Here is a 12,549-nt window from a genome sequence, read left to right as displayed (position 1 = left end):
CCCCTCTGTTTCCCGCCCATCAGGCTGGTGGCTGCTTACGGAGAGGTGTGCGCTCACCGAGGGGCGTGTTCCGACACAGACAGCCGCTTTGCGCCCCCAGCTTAGACTTCAGAGCGGAGCCAGCCATGGAGCGCGGCGGGTGAAAGTTTGGCACCCCGCGAGGGGATGTCAGACTGGAGTGGGTGGGGCGCGCGAGGGCTCTTTAGCCCTCCAAGCTTAGGGACGCAGGCTGCCCAGACCTGAGGCGGTGTGCAGCTATGGACCGCGAAGCTGATGCGGCCCAAGGCACTGCCCCGCCTCAGGATGGAGAGCAGCCCGAAGAGTCCCCAGAGCCACCGCCGCCGTGGCCGCCACCGCCGCCAGCTCCACCGCCTGTCCCTCCGCCACCCGCTCCTCCACCACCAGCTCCTCCACCGCTCTCTGAGCCTTCGCCAGAACCCAAACCCGAGCCCTGTCCAGAGCCTGTTCCAGGACCCTGTCCCGAGGCGACTCCAGAACCAGCTACAGAATTAGACACCCATCCTGCCACAGAGCTGGCCACAGAGCCAGTCCCAGAACTAGCCATAGAACCGGCCCCGGAGCCGGTCCCAGAACCTGCCGCAGAACCGGCCCCAGAGCCGGTCCCCGAATTAGCCACAGAGCCGGTCCCGGAGCCGGTCCCCGAACTAACCACAAGACCAGCCAAAGAGCGGGTCCCTGAACTAGCCACAGAGCCGGCCCCGGAGCTGGTCCCCGAACTAGCCATAGAGCCTGTCCCCGAGCCAGTCTCAGAATCTGCCGCAGAGTCGGCCCCAGAGCCTATCCTAGGGCCAGTCCTAGAATCTGCCCAGGAGCCGGTCTCAGAAACAGTTCCAGAGACGGCCCCAGAACCTGTCACGGAGCTGGGCCTAGAGTCCTATCCTGAACCAGCTCCAGAAACCTGTCTGAAGCCAAGTCCAGCACCATGCCGATTGCAGTGTCCAGTGGTCCCTCAAGAGAGGGGACTAAAGACCTCGCCATTGCCATCGCCCCGAACGCCAGTGACATGGTCCAGAATAAAGGTAAGGAAAAGAACGGATGAAGGAAAGAAATAAGGGAGGTAGGGTGGCTATGGAGCTTGCTAGACTCAGGGTATTGCTTACAACCTGGCCACTACTGGTGGACCAAGATGCTCCGAAAGATGAGGGAATGGGGGAATGGGAAGGGACTGGAAGGCGGGAAGCAACATGTGGGAAGTGAGAGTGGGCTATTTAGGGCTAGGGATGGGATAGTGACAGCAAAGCTGGGAGAGAGGGCAGCCTCCCCCCATCCCCCCTGCCCCCGGGAGGGAGCCACAGTGCCCTGAGTGCCTCTGTCTTGAAAATGGTAGAAGACGCCCTTGGATAGCGGGTTGGGGGAGAGGAGGGTTCAAGAGATGTGAAATGTTTGTAGCTGACCTGGATACATAACTGATGGTACTGAGTGGGGGCAGTGGGACACGAGTTTTAGTGATGGTCACTGCCGCAGAGGCCCAAGCTACAAAGCCACTGTCTGCTTGGCCCCTTTCCTGCCACTGAGGAGGGGGCGCCTCAACCCAGGCACAGCTGGCGAAGCTCCAAGGAGGTGTCCAGCACCTTGGCTGGCTGCTGGGAGCTGGTACTCCCAATGGGGATATGGGGATGGGCGGCGCCCACGCGCACTGCAGGGGATGGGCAGGGTTCGCTGGGAGGAGGGGGAGAGCTAGAGTGTGTGTGCTGAAGCCACCATTCCATCTGTCTGCAGGATTTCCCAGCAGGTAAATGCAGTGATACAGTGATATATCACAAGCCCGCAACTGGAATCCTGCACCAAGATCAATTAGAATGGTTCAACTGGAGTCCTGATTAAAAGATTAAAAAATAAGAGTTGGGGTTTAAGAGCTTGTAACGGAAACCCTTCAGTCTACAGTGATGTCTTAGAAAACGTGGCACTTAGCTGGGAGGGAGGGGGAAGTGAAGGTACCTCCTACAACAGCCCAAGCGGGAGGGGGGAAGAAGGTTTTGTGTTGACCCTGAATATTAAAATTCCCCTTCTGTACATTTTCCAGTGGAAGACTTTTTTGGTGTTTCTGGTCCCCCTACTCATTCTTCTAAACTTTGTTTCACGAAACTGTGGTTTATGCATATATACACCTCACTTTAGCTTCCAATAAGGGGAAACACACAAATGCAAATAACAACACATTAACAATGCTGGTCCATCTGCTTGCTTAGTTGGGCTTAGGGATGTGGTTAGGGAACCCTTTAGCTGAGGATGCACACCTGTAGAATGTAGATGGGGAGACAGAGGAGTAGAGTTTGAAATCATAAAATGGAAGTGCTGCTTGCTTCCTGAGTTCTGGGGTGGGGTGGGGGAGATGCAAAACATCTAATTTGCAATGAAAAAAGACAAAGAAGTGGAAAGCTAGGGCAAAGAAAAGTTTCACAGAAAACAAAATGCACATTTTTAAAAATAAATAAAATGAACAGTAGGAAACTCAGACATTAAAACAAAATTCATATCTGCTTTCACCAGGGGATGGATCCTTCTCCTTCCTGCAAATACCTTTCTCAGTGGAGTTTTCTAGAAAAGGAACAGTGGGGTAGCTACACAGGGAGTTCATTCTAATCCTGGGGCTTGCTCTAGTCGTTTGGAAGAGTTTGAATTAAGTTGGTGGGAGGGAGATGAGCCAGTCACCTGAACTGTGGCCATCTTAAGTGAAATTTGGGAAAACTGGCAAAGAAACTGACACCTCAATTACCTGGATTGTCTATAAAACCATCCTTTTTTGACCTCTGGAAGGTATCCGCCACCTTTGTCCCCAATGAAAATTATCTTTCAGTGTGGAAACATCTCCTAGCAGCTTAACAAGAAAATGTCTGCCAGACAGATAGGGAGGATTAAGGAAAGGGGAATTGGTTTAGCTTCTTCTCCATAGATGTGCTGACCAGCTGGCTGAGACACTGGCAGCACTGGTAGGAGACAAAGACCCCAGTATTTTGACTTGGTCACCAGAAGAGCCAGACACTAGTTGAATCATTTATCTCTAGAACAGAGTTAAGAATCCTATCTAACAATTCTGTCATGTTGATTAACTAATGGATGGCTCCGGAGGATTTTGAAGGATTTAGGCAAATGCTTACATTGCTAGGAGCCCAACCCTTCTCCAGTAGGCTCCGTGTTGCTATGCAGTTGCTCCCTTGTGCACTGGGGAATAGCTGATCTTCAGTGATAGCACCATTTTTTTTTTCTGCATCCACCTGCAACCAGCTGACTTGATCTTAACATTTAACACAAACAGGTTGCCATCTTAGCTGGAGTGACATTATTCTCAAACACTGCCTCCTTGAGGACAACTTGGGGAAAAACAATCACACACACAATCAGAAAATAAAACAAAATACAAGTTGCATCATACAATGAATACCTACATGATAATCATGAAACTAGCCTGAGAATTCAAAAGAAAATAATGAGCAAAATCAAGTGTTTGAATAAGACTGAAAATTTATGCCAGGTAATTTTGCTGACTGGTATTGCAGTAAATAAGTAAATAAATAAACCTTTAAGCCTGTATTCTGTTCTTTTTAGGGATTTCAGTAAGGTTTCAGATCCTGCTGTTGGAATCCTTTGCTGAGCATAAGAGTAAAAACTGACTAAAGTGGGCTTACATTTTCTTTCAAATAGCTACCAGGGTAACACAATCTATGAATCAAACCTGTCTATTTCTTCCATTCTAAAATGCTTTGATTCCCAGGAAATGAGCCATGGTCTCCCACCTGGTTGCAGCAAGTATAAATAAGGACATGAGAATTGGTTCTTTAACAATGCTATCACTCTCTTGGAGGGATGGGTTTTATATGAAGTAGACCATATTAGTTTCTTCCCCTTCAGCTATGCTTGAAGAAAAACAGTTTGTATTGTTATTTATTGGATTTTGAGTACATATGAAATTATGATCACACCAAACAAATGATTGGTGAAAATTTGGGGAGAACTATGTTTTTGTGGCATTCATTTGAGAGGGAAGGAATATGTATACTCCTACTAATGACTACATAGTAATTACAATTACTCTTAAAACATAACAGGTTTTGAACATAAAACTGGTATTTTTGACACACATTTTCATGTAAAGTAGCCATTAGTTGTTTATGTAATGTCTGGTATGAACATTTTATTACTTTACCTATTTGTGAGCTTATCAAAAGTAGGATTTTCGCTGTGCTTGGTACAATATGGTCTCCCTGTATTGCTCAGGAAACATTTACTGAAGCTTGAAACTTATTAACTCTATTTCCAGCAATATAAAGTATAGTGCTGCAAGTGAATAAAAATGTATTTCATCGGTTTATGAGTTAAAAGAATACACTTATTTAAATATCCAATAATATATAGCCATTAAGGACACAGTCAGTTTTTTCAGAATGGACAATGGAACCATAGTTAAGAAACAAACTACTAAAAAATTTAATGGTTTGCAAAGTGTCCTTATCCTATGCAGTCATGACAGCAGCAGACTAATGGTGATGTTTGTTTCAGGAGTGGGTAATAATTTTTTTCCCTAAGTGAACCAAATTTCTGCAGTGACTATGAACAGCTTTGGAATTATAGATTCAGATATTTAACCTGTTGAAGGGCAGAATGGAATTACTTTCTTCCCAGCCTTTATCCCCTTCCTTGCCAAGCTTTAATGGTACCATATGATTTATTTGGTATTTTCAGAGAGCTCCTGGATATTTGCTGCAGGATGTTCTAGAAAAGATAATGAGGTATTTGGTCAGTGGGTCTTTTCTTTCTGAGTGTACAATTATTATGCATTTACAGAAATTTACAACTGCAGCTTCTGCCAATCTGCAGCCTAAAAGGAAAGACTGAGCCTTTTCCTAAAGCGTCTCCAAGGAAAGGTGAAAAAATCTATAGAGGCCAAGAAACCACTCAGGGACATTACAATAAGGGCTGTATAATCTTTTCTACTAGTGTATTACTTTACAATTTACAGAATGCTTTTCTCTGCAACATTAACCCTTTATATCTCCCAAAGAAGACAGTATGGTAGAGAACAACAAAGATTATAACAACTGCTAATAGGATGTACTGATTATTATATGTATTATGAATTTTTAAAATATCCAATATATGGCTTTCTGTGACATACAGGATCCTCATTTGTCTAACAATAGTATTTTAGCTCAGATTTCACCAGCTCTAACTTTTTCTAAGGCAATGGTTGCTACTCTATTTCTAATGTTCCCAGAGGGGACCAGCATAGAACAGGAGCCTAAGAAAGAAAGAGAAGACACACAAGACCTTGGATATATTACTCCCAAAGAAAACTCTTTTTTTTTTTTTTTTGGAAAGGTAATAAATAGAAATACTGCTGAAGCCGGACACCAGTGGCTCACACCTGTAATCCTAGCTACTGAGGAGGCTGAGATATGAGGATCACAGCTCAAAGCCAGCCTGGGGCAGAAAAATCTGTGAGACTCTTATCTTCAATAAACCACTAGAAAACTGGAAGTGGTGCTGTGGCTCAAGCAGTAGAGTGCTCGCCTTGAGCTGAAGAGCGCAGGGACAGCGCCCAAGCCCAGAGTTCAAGCCCCATGACTGACAAAAAAAAAAAAAAAAAAGAAATATTGCTGAAGATAGTAATAGGGTACTCAACCATTCCAAAGACCATTGACAGTAATTTCCTCAGTGGAAAAAAAAGAATTTCTTTAAAAAGAAAAAAAGCAATCATTCATAAAGGGAGATGCCCCATCCTCACTAAAGAAAATAAAACTTATTCTCAAATTAGATAAACGATTTTATGAGTTTTTATGAAGAAAAGAAAAGCATAGTCACTGTAGGTAATGAAACATGCTTCCTCTGAAATTTGTAAAAGAGCAAGGCACCAGCAACTCACACCTATAATCCTAGCTAATCAGGAGGCTGAGATTTGAGGATCACAGCTCAAAGCCAGCCTGGTCAGGAAAGTCCAAGAGACTCTTATCTCCAATTAACAACCAAAAAAAAAAAAAAAAAAGCAAAAAACAAACACACACAAAAAAACAAAAACCACCCAAAGTGGAACTGTGGCTCAAGAGGTAGAGTGCTAGCCTTGAGAAAAAAAGCTCAATGGGCTGGGAAGGTGGCTCAATGTTAGAGTGCTTGCCTTGCATGCCTGAGGCCCTGGGTTCGATTCCTCAGCACCACATAAGCAAAAAGAAAAAAAGCCGGAAGTGGCACTGTGGCTCAAGTGGTAGAGAGCTAGCCTTGAGCTGAAGAGCTGAGGGACAGAGCCCAGGCCCAGAGTTCAGGCCCCACAACGACCCCCCCCCAAAAAAAAAACTCAGGGACAGTGTCCAGTCCCTGAATTCAAGCTCCAGGACTGGTACTAAAAATATTAAAAGAGCCAGGCTATATGGCTCATGCCTATAATCCTAGGTACATAGGAGGCAGAAATCTAAGGATTGTGTTTTGAAGCCAACTCAGGAAGACAATTTCTTTTTTTTGGGGGGGGGGGAGTCGGGTCGTGGGGCCTGAACTCTGGGCCTAGGCGCTGTCCCTCAGCTCTTCAGCTCAAGGCTAGCGCTCTACAACTTGAGCCACAGCGCCACTTCCGGCTTTTTTCTTTTTGCTTATGTGGTGCTGAGGAACCGAACCCAGGGCCTCAGGTATGCAAGGCAAGCGCTCTACCACTGAGCCACCTTCCCAGCCCAAGGCAGACAATTTCAAGAGACTCTTAACATTCAATCAACCACCAAAAAGCCAGAAGAGTAGTTGTGGCTCAAATGATATGCCCGCCTTGAGCAAAAGAGCCCAGTGAGAACAAAAGGCCATGAGTTTAAACCTGAGTCCTAGCACAAACACACACACACACACACACACACACACACACACACACACACACACACACATGCATGCAAACTATCAGAAAAAATCCTAAAGGGAGTATTTTTTATCCTCATCAAAGCTTATGAAGCATCTATTCCTAAAGAAAAATGATTTAAAAATGAGAAATTATTTATTTGGTTTTGGTGGTACTGGAATTTGAACTCATGTCCTCAGACTTTCTAGGCAAGTACTCTACTCCTTGAGCTATCTCCCCAGATTTAAAAAATCACCATGTTAAACACTATTTCTAATCTTTAAAACTTATGAAATTTATAAACTTTATTTGTATACCATTTCTCATGCCTATTTCCTAGTACAAATTGGGGGATGAAGACAAATCTTCCAAAGGGGAGCTACATCAACTTCATTAAAGCTCCTTAACATTATTTCTTCTAATTCTACAAGATGTCCAGAATAGACAAATCTTTAGAAGTGGAAAAGAATGAGTGGCTGCCAGAGTCTGGAAGGAAATGGATGAAAATAAAGGGATGATGGCTAAGGGGTACAAGGAAGTAATAATAATGTGAGTAATAATAATGTTTTAATATTATATGATGTTGATTCTTGTACAATATTGAAAATACACTAAGACTCATAGGATTGTACCAATAAATTGTATAGTATATGAGTTACCTCTCTTTTCAAAAAAAAAAGTAAAAGAATTAGAGCATATTCCCAACCTAAAGATAAACCTATTATCACAAGTGCCAGTGGTTCACACCTGTAATAATAGCTATTCAGGAGGCTGAGATCTGAGCATCATTGCTCAAATCTAGCCTGAACAGAAAAGTCCACAAGACTCTTCTCTCCAATTAGACACCAAAAAGCTGGAAGTGGAGCTATGACTCAAATGGTAGAGTACTAGCCTTGGGCAAAAGAGCTCAGGGACAGTACCCAGGCCCTGAGTTCAAGTTCTAGAACTGGCAAAACCAAAACAAATCCCCCCAAAAGCTTACTAATATTCTCCCACAAAAATGTAAATAAACAAAGAACTTGAAAAAAATTGAAGGAATAATTTCAAACAAGAGAGCTTCTTAGGGATAGGGCTTTACAAAATAAATAAATAAACAAATAAAGAAATAAGTTTTTTAACTTTTAAAAGAAAAATGTAAAAGGAAAGCTTTTCAGGGAGAGATACTCTTAAAATCACCAACCAATGAATTATACTGTCCCCCTCATACATTCATTTTAATTTTAAAAAGTAAAGAAATATTAAAGGTGGGATGCAAATCTTATAAAATGTCTTGAAATTTTAATTCCATGCAAGAGGGAAAAGAAACAAAGAAAAGCCCCCAAAGTGACCAAGGAGGAGCTTAATCTAAAAGTATCATTATTTATTTATTTATTTATTTATTTATTTATTTTGTCATCATGGGTCTGAACTCAGGGCCTGGGCGCTGTCCCTCAGCTCTTCAGCTCAAGGCTCGCGCTCTACCACTTGAGCCACAGCGCTACTTTGGGCTTTTTCTGCCTATGTGGTACTGAGGAATTCAACCCAGGGCCTCATGCATGCTAGGCAAGCACTCTACCACTGAGCCACCTTCCCAGTTCTAAAAGTATAATTGTTAAGAAAAAGCATGTACTGACAGCACAGATATTATTAATGAAATAAAAACGTAGTTCTCTCAAAGAAAAGTCCTCCAATCTCACAAAACTCAAACTTTACTGTCAAAGCACAAGGTAAACAAATGTCATTTATTTTAAAGGTGAAAAAAATGAAGCAAATTCTTCTAATGACAGTTGACCAAAAGTCACATGTTTTATTCTTAGTATAGATTTTTTTAAATTGGAAAGTAGAGGAGAAACAAAGCTAAGAATGATTACTTAAGGGAAAGCATACCCAGCCTCCACAGAGCCCCTCCATTGTTTTCTCAAAGTAAGTGAACACATTTTAGGGGCATGGTGGGAGTCAGGGGGGAGAAGGCAGAACATGAATAGGATTAATTTTTTTCTACTTTCAGGAAACAAAAATGCCCCCAAAGTTATGGAATTTCTCTTTCAAAACAAGAGAGAGAAGCTCAAGGCCCTGAATTAAAGCTCCATTATGGGCACAAAAACAAGCAAAACAAAAATAAAATAAAATATAATAAAATGTGTGTGTGTGTGTGTGTGTGTGAGAGAGAGAGAGAGAGAGAGAGAGAGAGAGAGAGAGAGAGAGAGAGAGAGAGAGAGACAGACAGACAGACAGACAGACAGACAGACAGACAGACAGACAGACAGACAGAGGAAGAGACAGAGAGGCAGACAGAGGAAAGAGGAAGAGGTGGGAGAGAGACAGATAAGGAGAAGAGGAAGAGGTGTGAGAGGCAGAGACAGAGAAAGGGGAAGAGGTATAAGAAAGAGAAAGATAAAGAAAGGCAGACACAGAGCTGTAAGAAGAAGATGTGTTCCTGAGAGACGAAGATTCAAAAGAGGAAGGGGTGGGAGAAAGGGAAAGAAACAAGGAAAGAGAGCTAATAGGGAAGAGAGGGAGAGGGATAGAGAAAGGGAGGGGAATAGAGAACAAGAGGAAGGAAAATGGGGAGATAAATCAAAGGAAAGAGTGACAAAATGCAAAGAGGAATACTGCAGAGGAGGGTGAGGTTTGAGAGAGAATTTACAAAAGTAGACCTATCAAGAAGGGGAAGAGAGAAAGGAAAGAAGGGAGAGGGAAGAAGGAGTGAAGGAGATTGGGAATGAGAAAATAAATAAAAGGGGCTGGTGTGTGTGTGTGTGTGTGTGTGTGTGTGTGTGTGTGTGTGTGTGTCTCAGTGGTGGAGCCTAGTGTGCTCAGGGCCCTGGGTTTTATCTTAAACATGGAAAAATAGGTACACAGTCAGACAGCCAGAGGGGTGGCTCATGCCTGTAATCCTAGCTACTCAGGAGGCTGAGAGCTGAGGATCACGATTCAAAGCCAGCCCGGGCAGGAAAGTCCATGAGACTCCTATCTCCAATAAACCACTAGAAAACCAGAAGTGGTGCTGTGGCAGAATGCTCGCCTTGAGCTGAAGAGCGCAGGGACAGCGCCCAAGCCCAGAGTTCAAGCCCCACAATCAACAAGAAAAAAAAAAAGATAAAGCAAGAGGATTTCTCAGAACCCCCTGACACATGTACATACCCTTTGTTCTCCTTTGTTTTTCCAGACTGAACTCAGGGTCTTCTTTTGGCATTCCTAGGGTTTGAACTCAGACTTCAAACTTGCTAGATAAGCATTCTATCATTTATGCCAGCCTCCACTCCTTTTTGCTTCAATTACATTTCAAATAACTTCCCTGGTCACACCACCAAGCCAAAGTTGTTTGTTGAAGGTCTGGATTTTTACATATGCTTGCCTATAACTGCAAACCTCACAATTTCCCTCCAGGGGGAGGAGCCATGAGCCACGTTGACCAGACTCCACACCTATCTTCTTGAAGACATTTAATGTTATTTCTGGTCAATTCAGCCTTACGTACAATAAGGCAAAAAGTCTTTAGCCTCTTTAAGGGACACATTATCTTTCAGCCTTCATTGTTTTTTAAAGAAAAGAAAAAGAATTTTTTGTCAAGGAGAGGTATTCCTAATATAATTTCTTCCAAAAACTTATTTCTGTTAGAAAACTTAAAAAAAAACCCTTGGAAGGTTTCCCAGGGGTTCTCACTTGTAGCTGTTTTTCATAATCCCTTTCTTTTACCTTTCTTTTCATTTTTTTTTATTTTTCATTTTTATTTTTTGTGAACACACTGTACAGAGGGGTTACAATTACATGGGCAGGTTAATGCGTACATTTCTTATCAAGCATTGCAGCCTCCTCCTTTGTTTACCCTTCACATCCCTTCCCAGCCTCCCCCCCAACCCCATCCTCCCCCCCCACCAACATTGTAAAGCTCGTTTTCGACATGACAACTTGTACTTCTCATTGTTGCAACACGTCCAGCGTATCCTTAAACGACTTGTTTTTCCCCATCTCCTCTACAAGTTATACTGACATCAAATATAGTGAAAGCAGGGGTTTTACTGTGGGGGAGGGACATACAAAACTACAAAGAGATAATCTTATAAATGCGTTAGAAACAAATGCATGAAAGGAAAAAAACATTAAAATACATATCTAAGGGTTCATTTTCCTAACATCACATTATCTGACCTTTTCCGCTTGACTCATACATATACTAGATATTGCAAATAAGGGAAACCATGGGACCTATGTTTCTTTGGGCCTAGCTTACTTCACTTAATATAATTTTTTCCAAGTTTTTCCATTTCCTAACAAATGGGGCAATGTCATTCTTTCTGATGGAGGCATAGAATTCCATTGTGTATATATACCACATTTTCTTGATCCATTCATCTACTGAGGGGCATCTGGGTTGGTTCCATATCTTAGCTATGGTAAATAATGCTGCAATAAACATAGTTGTGCTGGTAGCTTTAGTATGGTCTTGTTTGTAAACATTTGGGTAAATGCCCAAAAGTGGGATTGCTGGGTCATAGGGGAGCTCTATGTGAAGTCTTTTGAGGAACCTCCATACTGCTTTCCAAACCTTTCTTTTCATTTTTTAAAATATAAGGTTTCTCTATGTAGTCCAGGCTAGCCTGGAACTACGCTTGTAGCCAAGGCAATTCTGCCTCAGCCTCCTGAGTGCTGAGATTACAGGTGTGATCCCATGCTCAGCTTCTATTTTTTTCAAATGGAAGTCCTTCGGGTTTAAAAAGAGCTGCTCCAGCTGGGCACTAGTGGCTTAAGCCAGTAATCCTACCTACTCAGGAGGCAGAGATCTCCGGATACTGCTTTGAAGCCAACCCAGGCAAAAAAGTCCCTGGAGACTCTTATCTCCAACAAATCAGTAAAAAACCAGATGTGGCACTGTGGCTGAAGTGGTAGAGTGCTAGCTTTGAGCACAAAGAAACTCGGGGATAGTGCCCAGGCCCTAAGTTCAAGCCCCACAACCAAGAAAAGAAAAGGACTGTTTCTTCAATTCCACTGCAAGCAAAGAGTTACTGCTCCACCACAGGTATATACTTTAAATAAAAATCTTATTGTAAATTCTTTCAATTTCACTAAAACCAATGGATGGACTTTATTTCTCTACACACCTAAGAGGAAAAAAGATAAGCAAAAAAAAGAGAAATCCTTTTAACCCAAAGCAAATTGGTCATAATCTTACCAACACCTTGGAACTTTCTTGCTTTAATAAGATTTTTCAAAAACAAAGAGAAAAGAGAAAGTCCTTTCAGGCCTGTCTTCTAAACAAAATCCATCTCTCCACCTATCCCTTCCACAGACTCAGACTATTATTATACAAAAGAAAGGCAATGCATACCATTTTTTGTGTTGGTCCTGGGACTTGAACTCCGGGGCTAGGCACTGTCACTAAGCTCTTTTGCTTGAGGCCAGTGCTCTACCACTTGAGCCACAGCTCCACTTCTGGCTTTTTGTGGTTAATTGGAAATAAAAGCCTCTCAGACTTTTCCTGTTCAGGCTGGCTTTGAACTATGATTCTCAGATCTCAGTGCCTTCCCCCACCCACCCCACCCCCAGCCCCGAGTAGCTAAGATGACATGTATGAGACACCAGTGTTTTGGCAATATATACCATTTTTGGCGGGTGCCAGTGAGCCTCAAATTCAGCTGTTTACATATTTACTAATCCCAGGCTTCCTTCCCTCTGCTCCAGGTTCAGTTGTTCTTACCTTTTTATTGGCTGAACACAGGAAAGTCAGACTCAGTTCAAGGAGA

General features: G+C 42.8%; 1 protein-coding gene across 1 annotated transcript in view; it reads left to right on the top strand.

Moving 5' to 3' along the window:
* The first annotated feature begins 257 nt into the window (after positions 1–257).
* Dgkk (diacylglycerol kinase kappa) overlaps positions 258–12,549 on the top strand; it is a 118,582-nt gene continuing 106,290 nt past the window's right edge. The window contains exon 1 of the mRNA XM_070025730.1: positions 258–1,040. Within this exon, the coding sequence (XP_069881831.1) occupies positions 258–1,040 (783 nt within the window). The remainder of the gene's footprint in view (positions 1,041–12,549) is intronic.

The sequence above is a fragment of the Dipodomys merriami genome, unplaced genomic scaffold, assembly GCF_024711535.1.
Source record: "Dipodomys merriami isolate MVZ:Mamm:240054 unplaced genomic scaffold, mDipMer1.0.p SCAF_171, whole genome shotgun sequence".
Classification (NCBI taxonomy): domain Eukaryota; kingdom Metazoa; phylum Chordata; class Mammalia; order Rodentia; family Heteromyidae; genus Dipodomys; species Dipodomys merriami.
The sequence above is the reverse complement of the archived record's forward strand: the minus strand, read 5'-3'. Positions and strand labels throughout refer to the sequence as shown.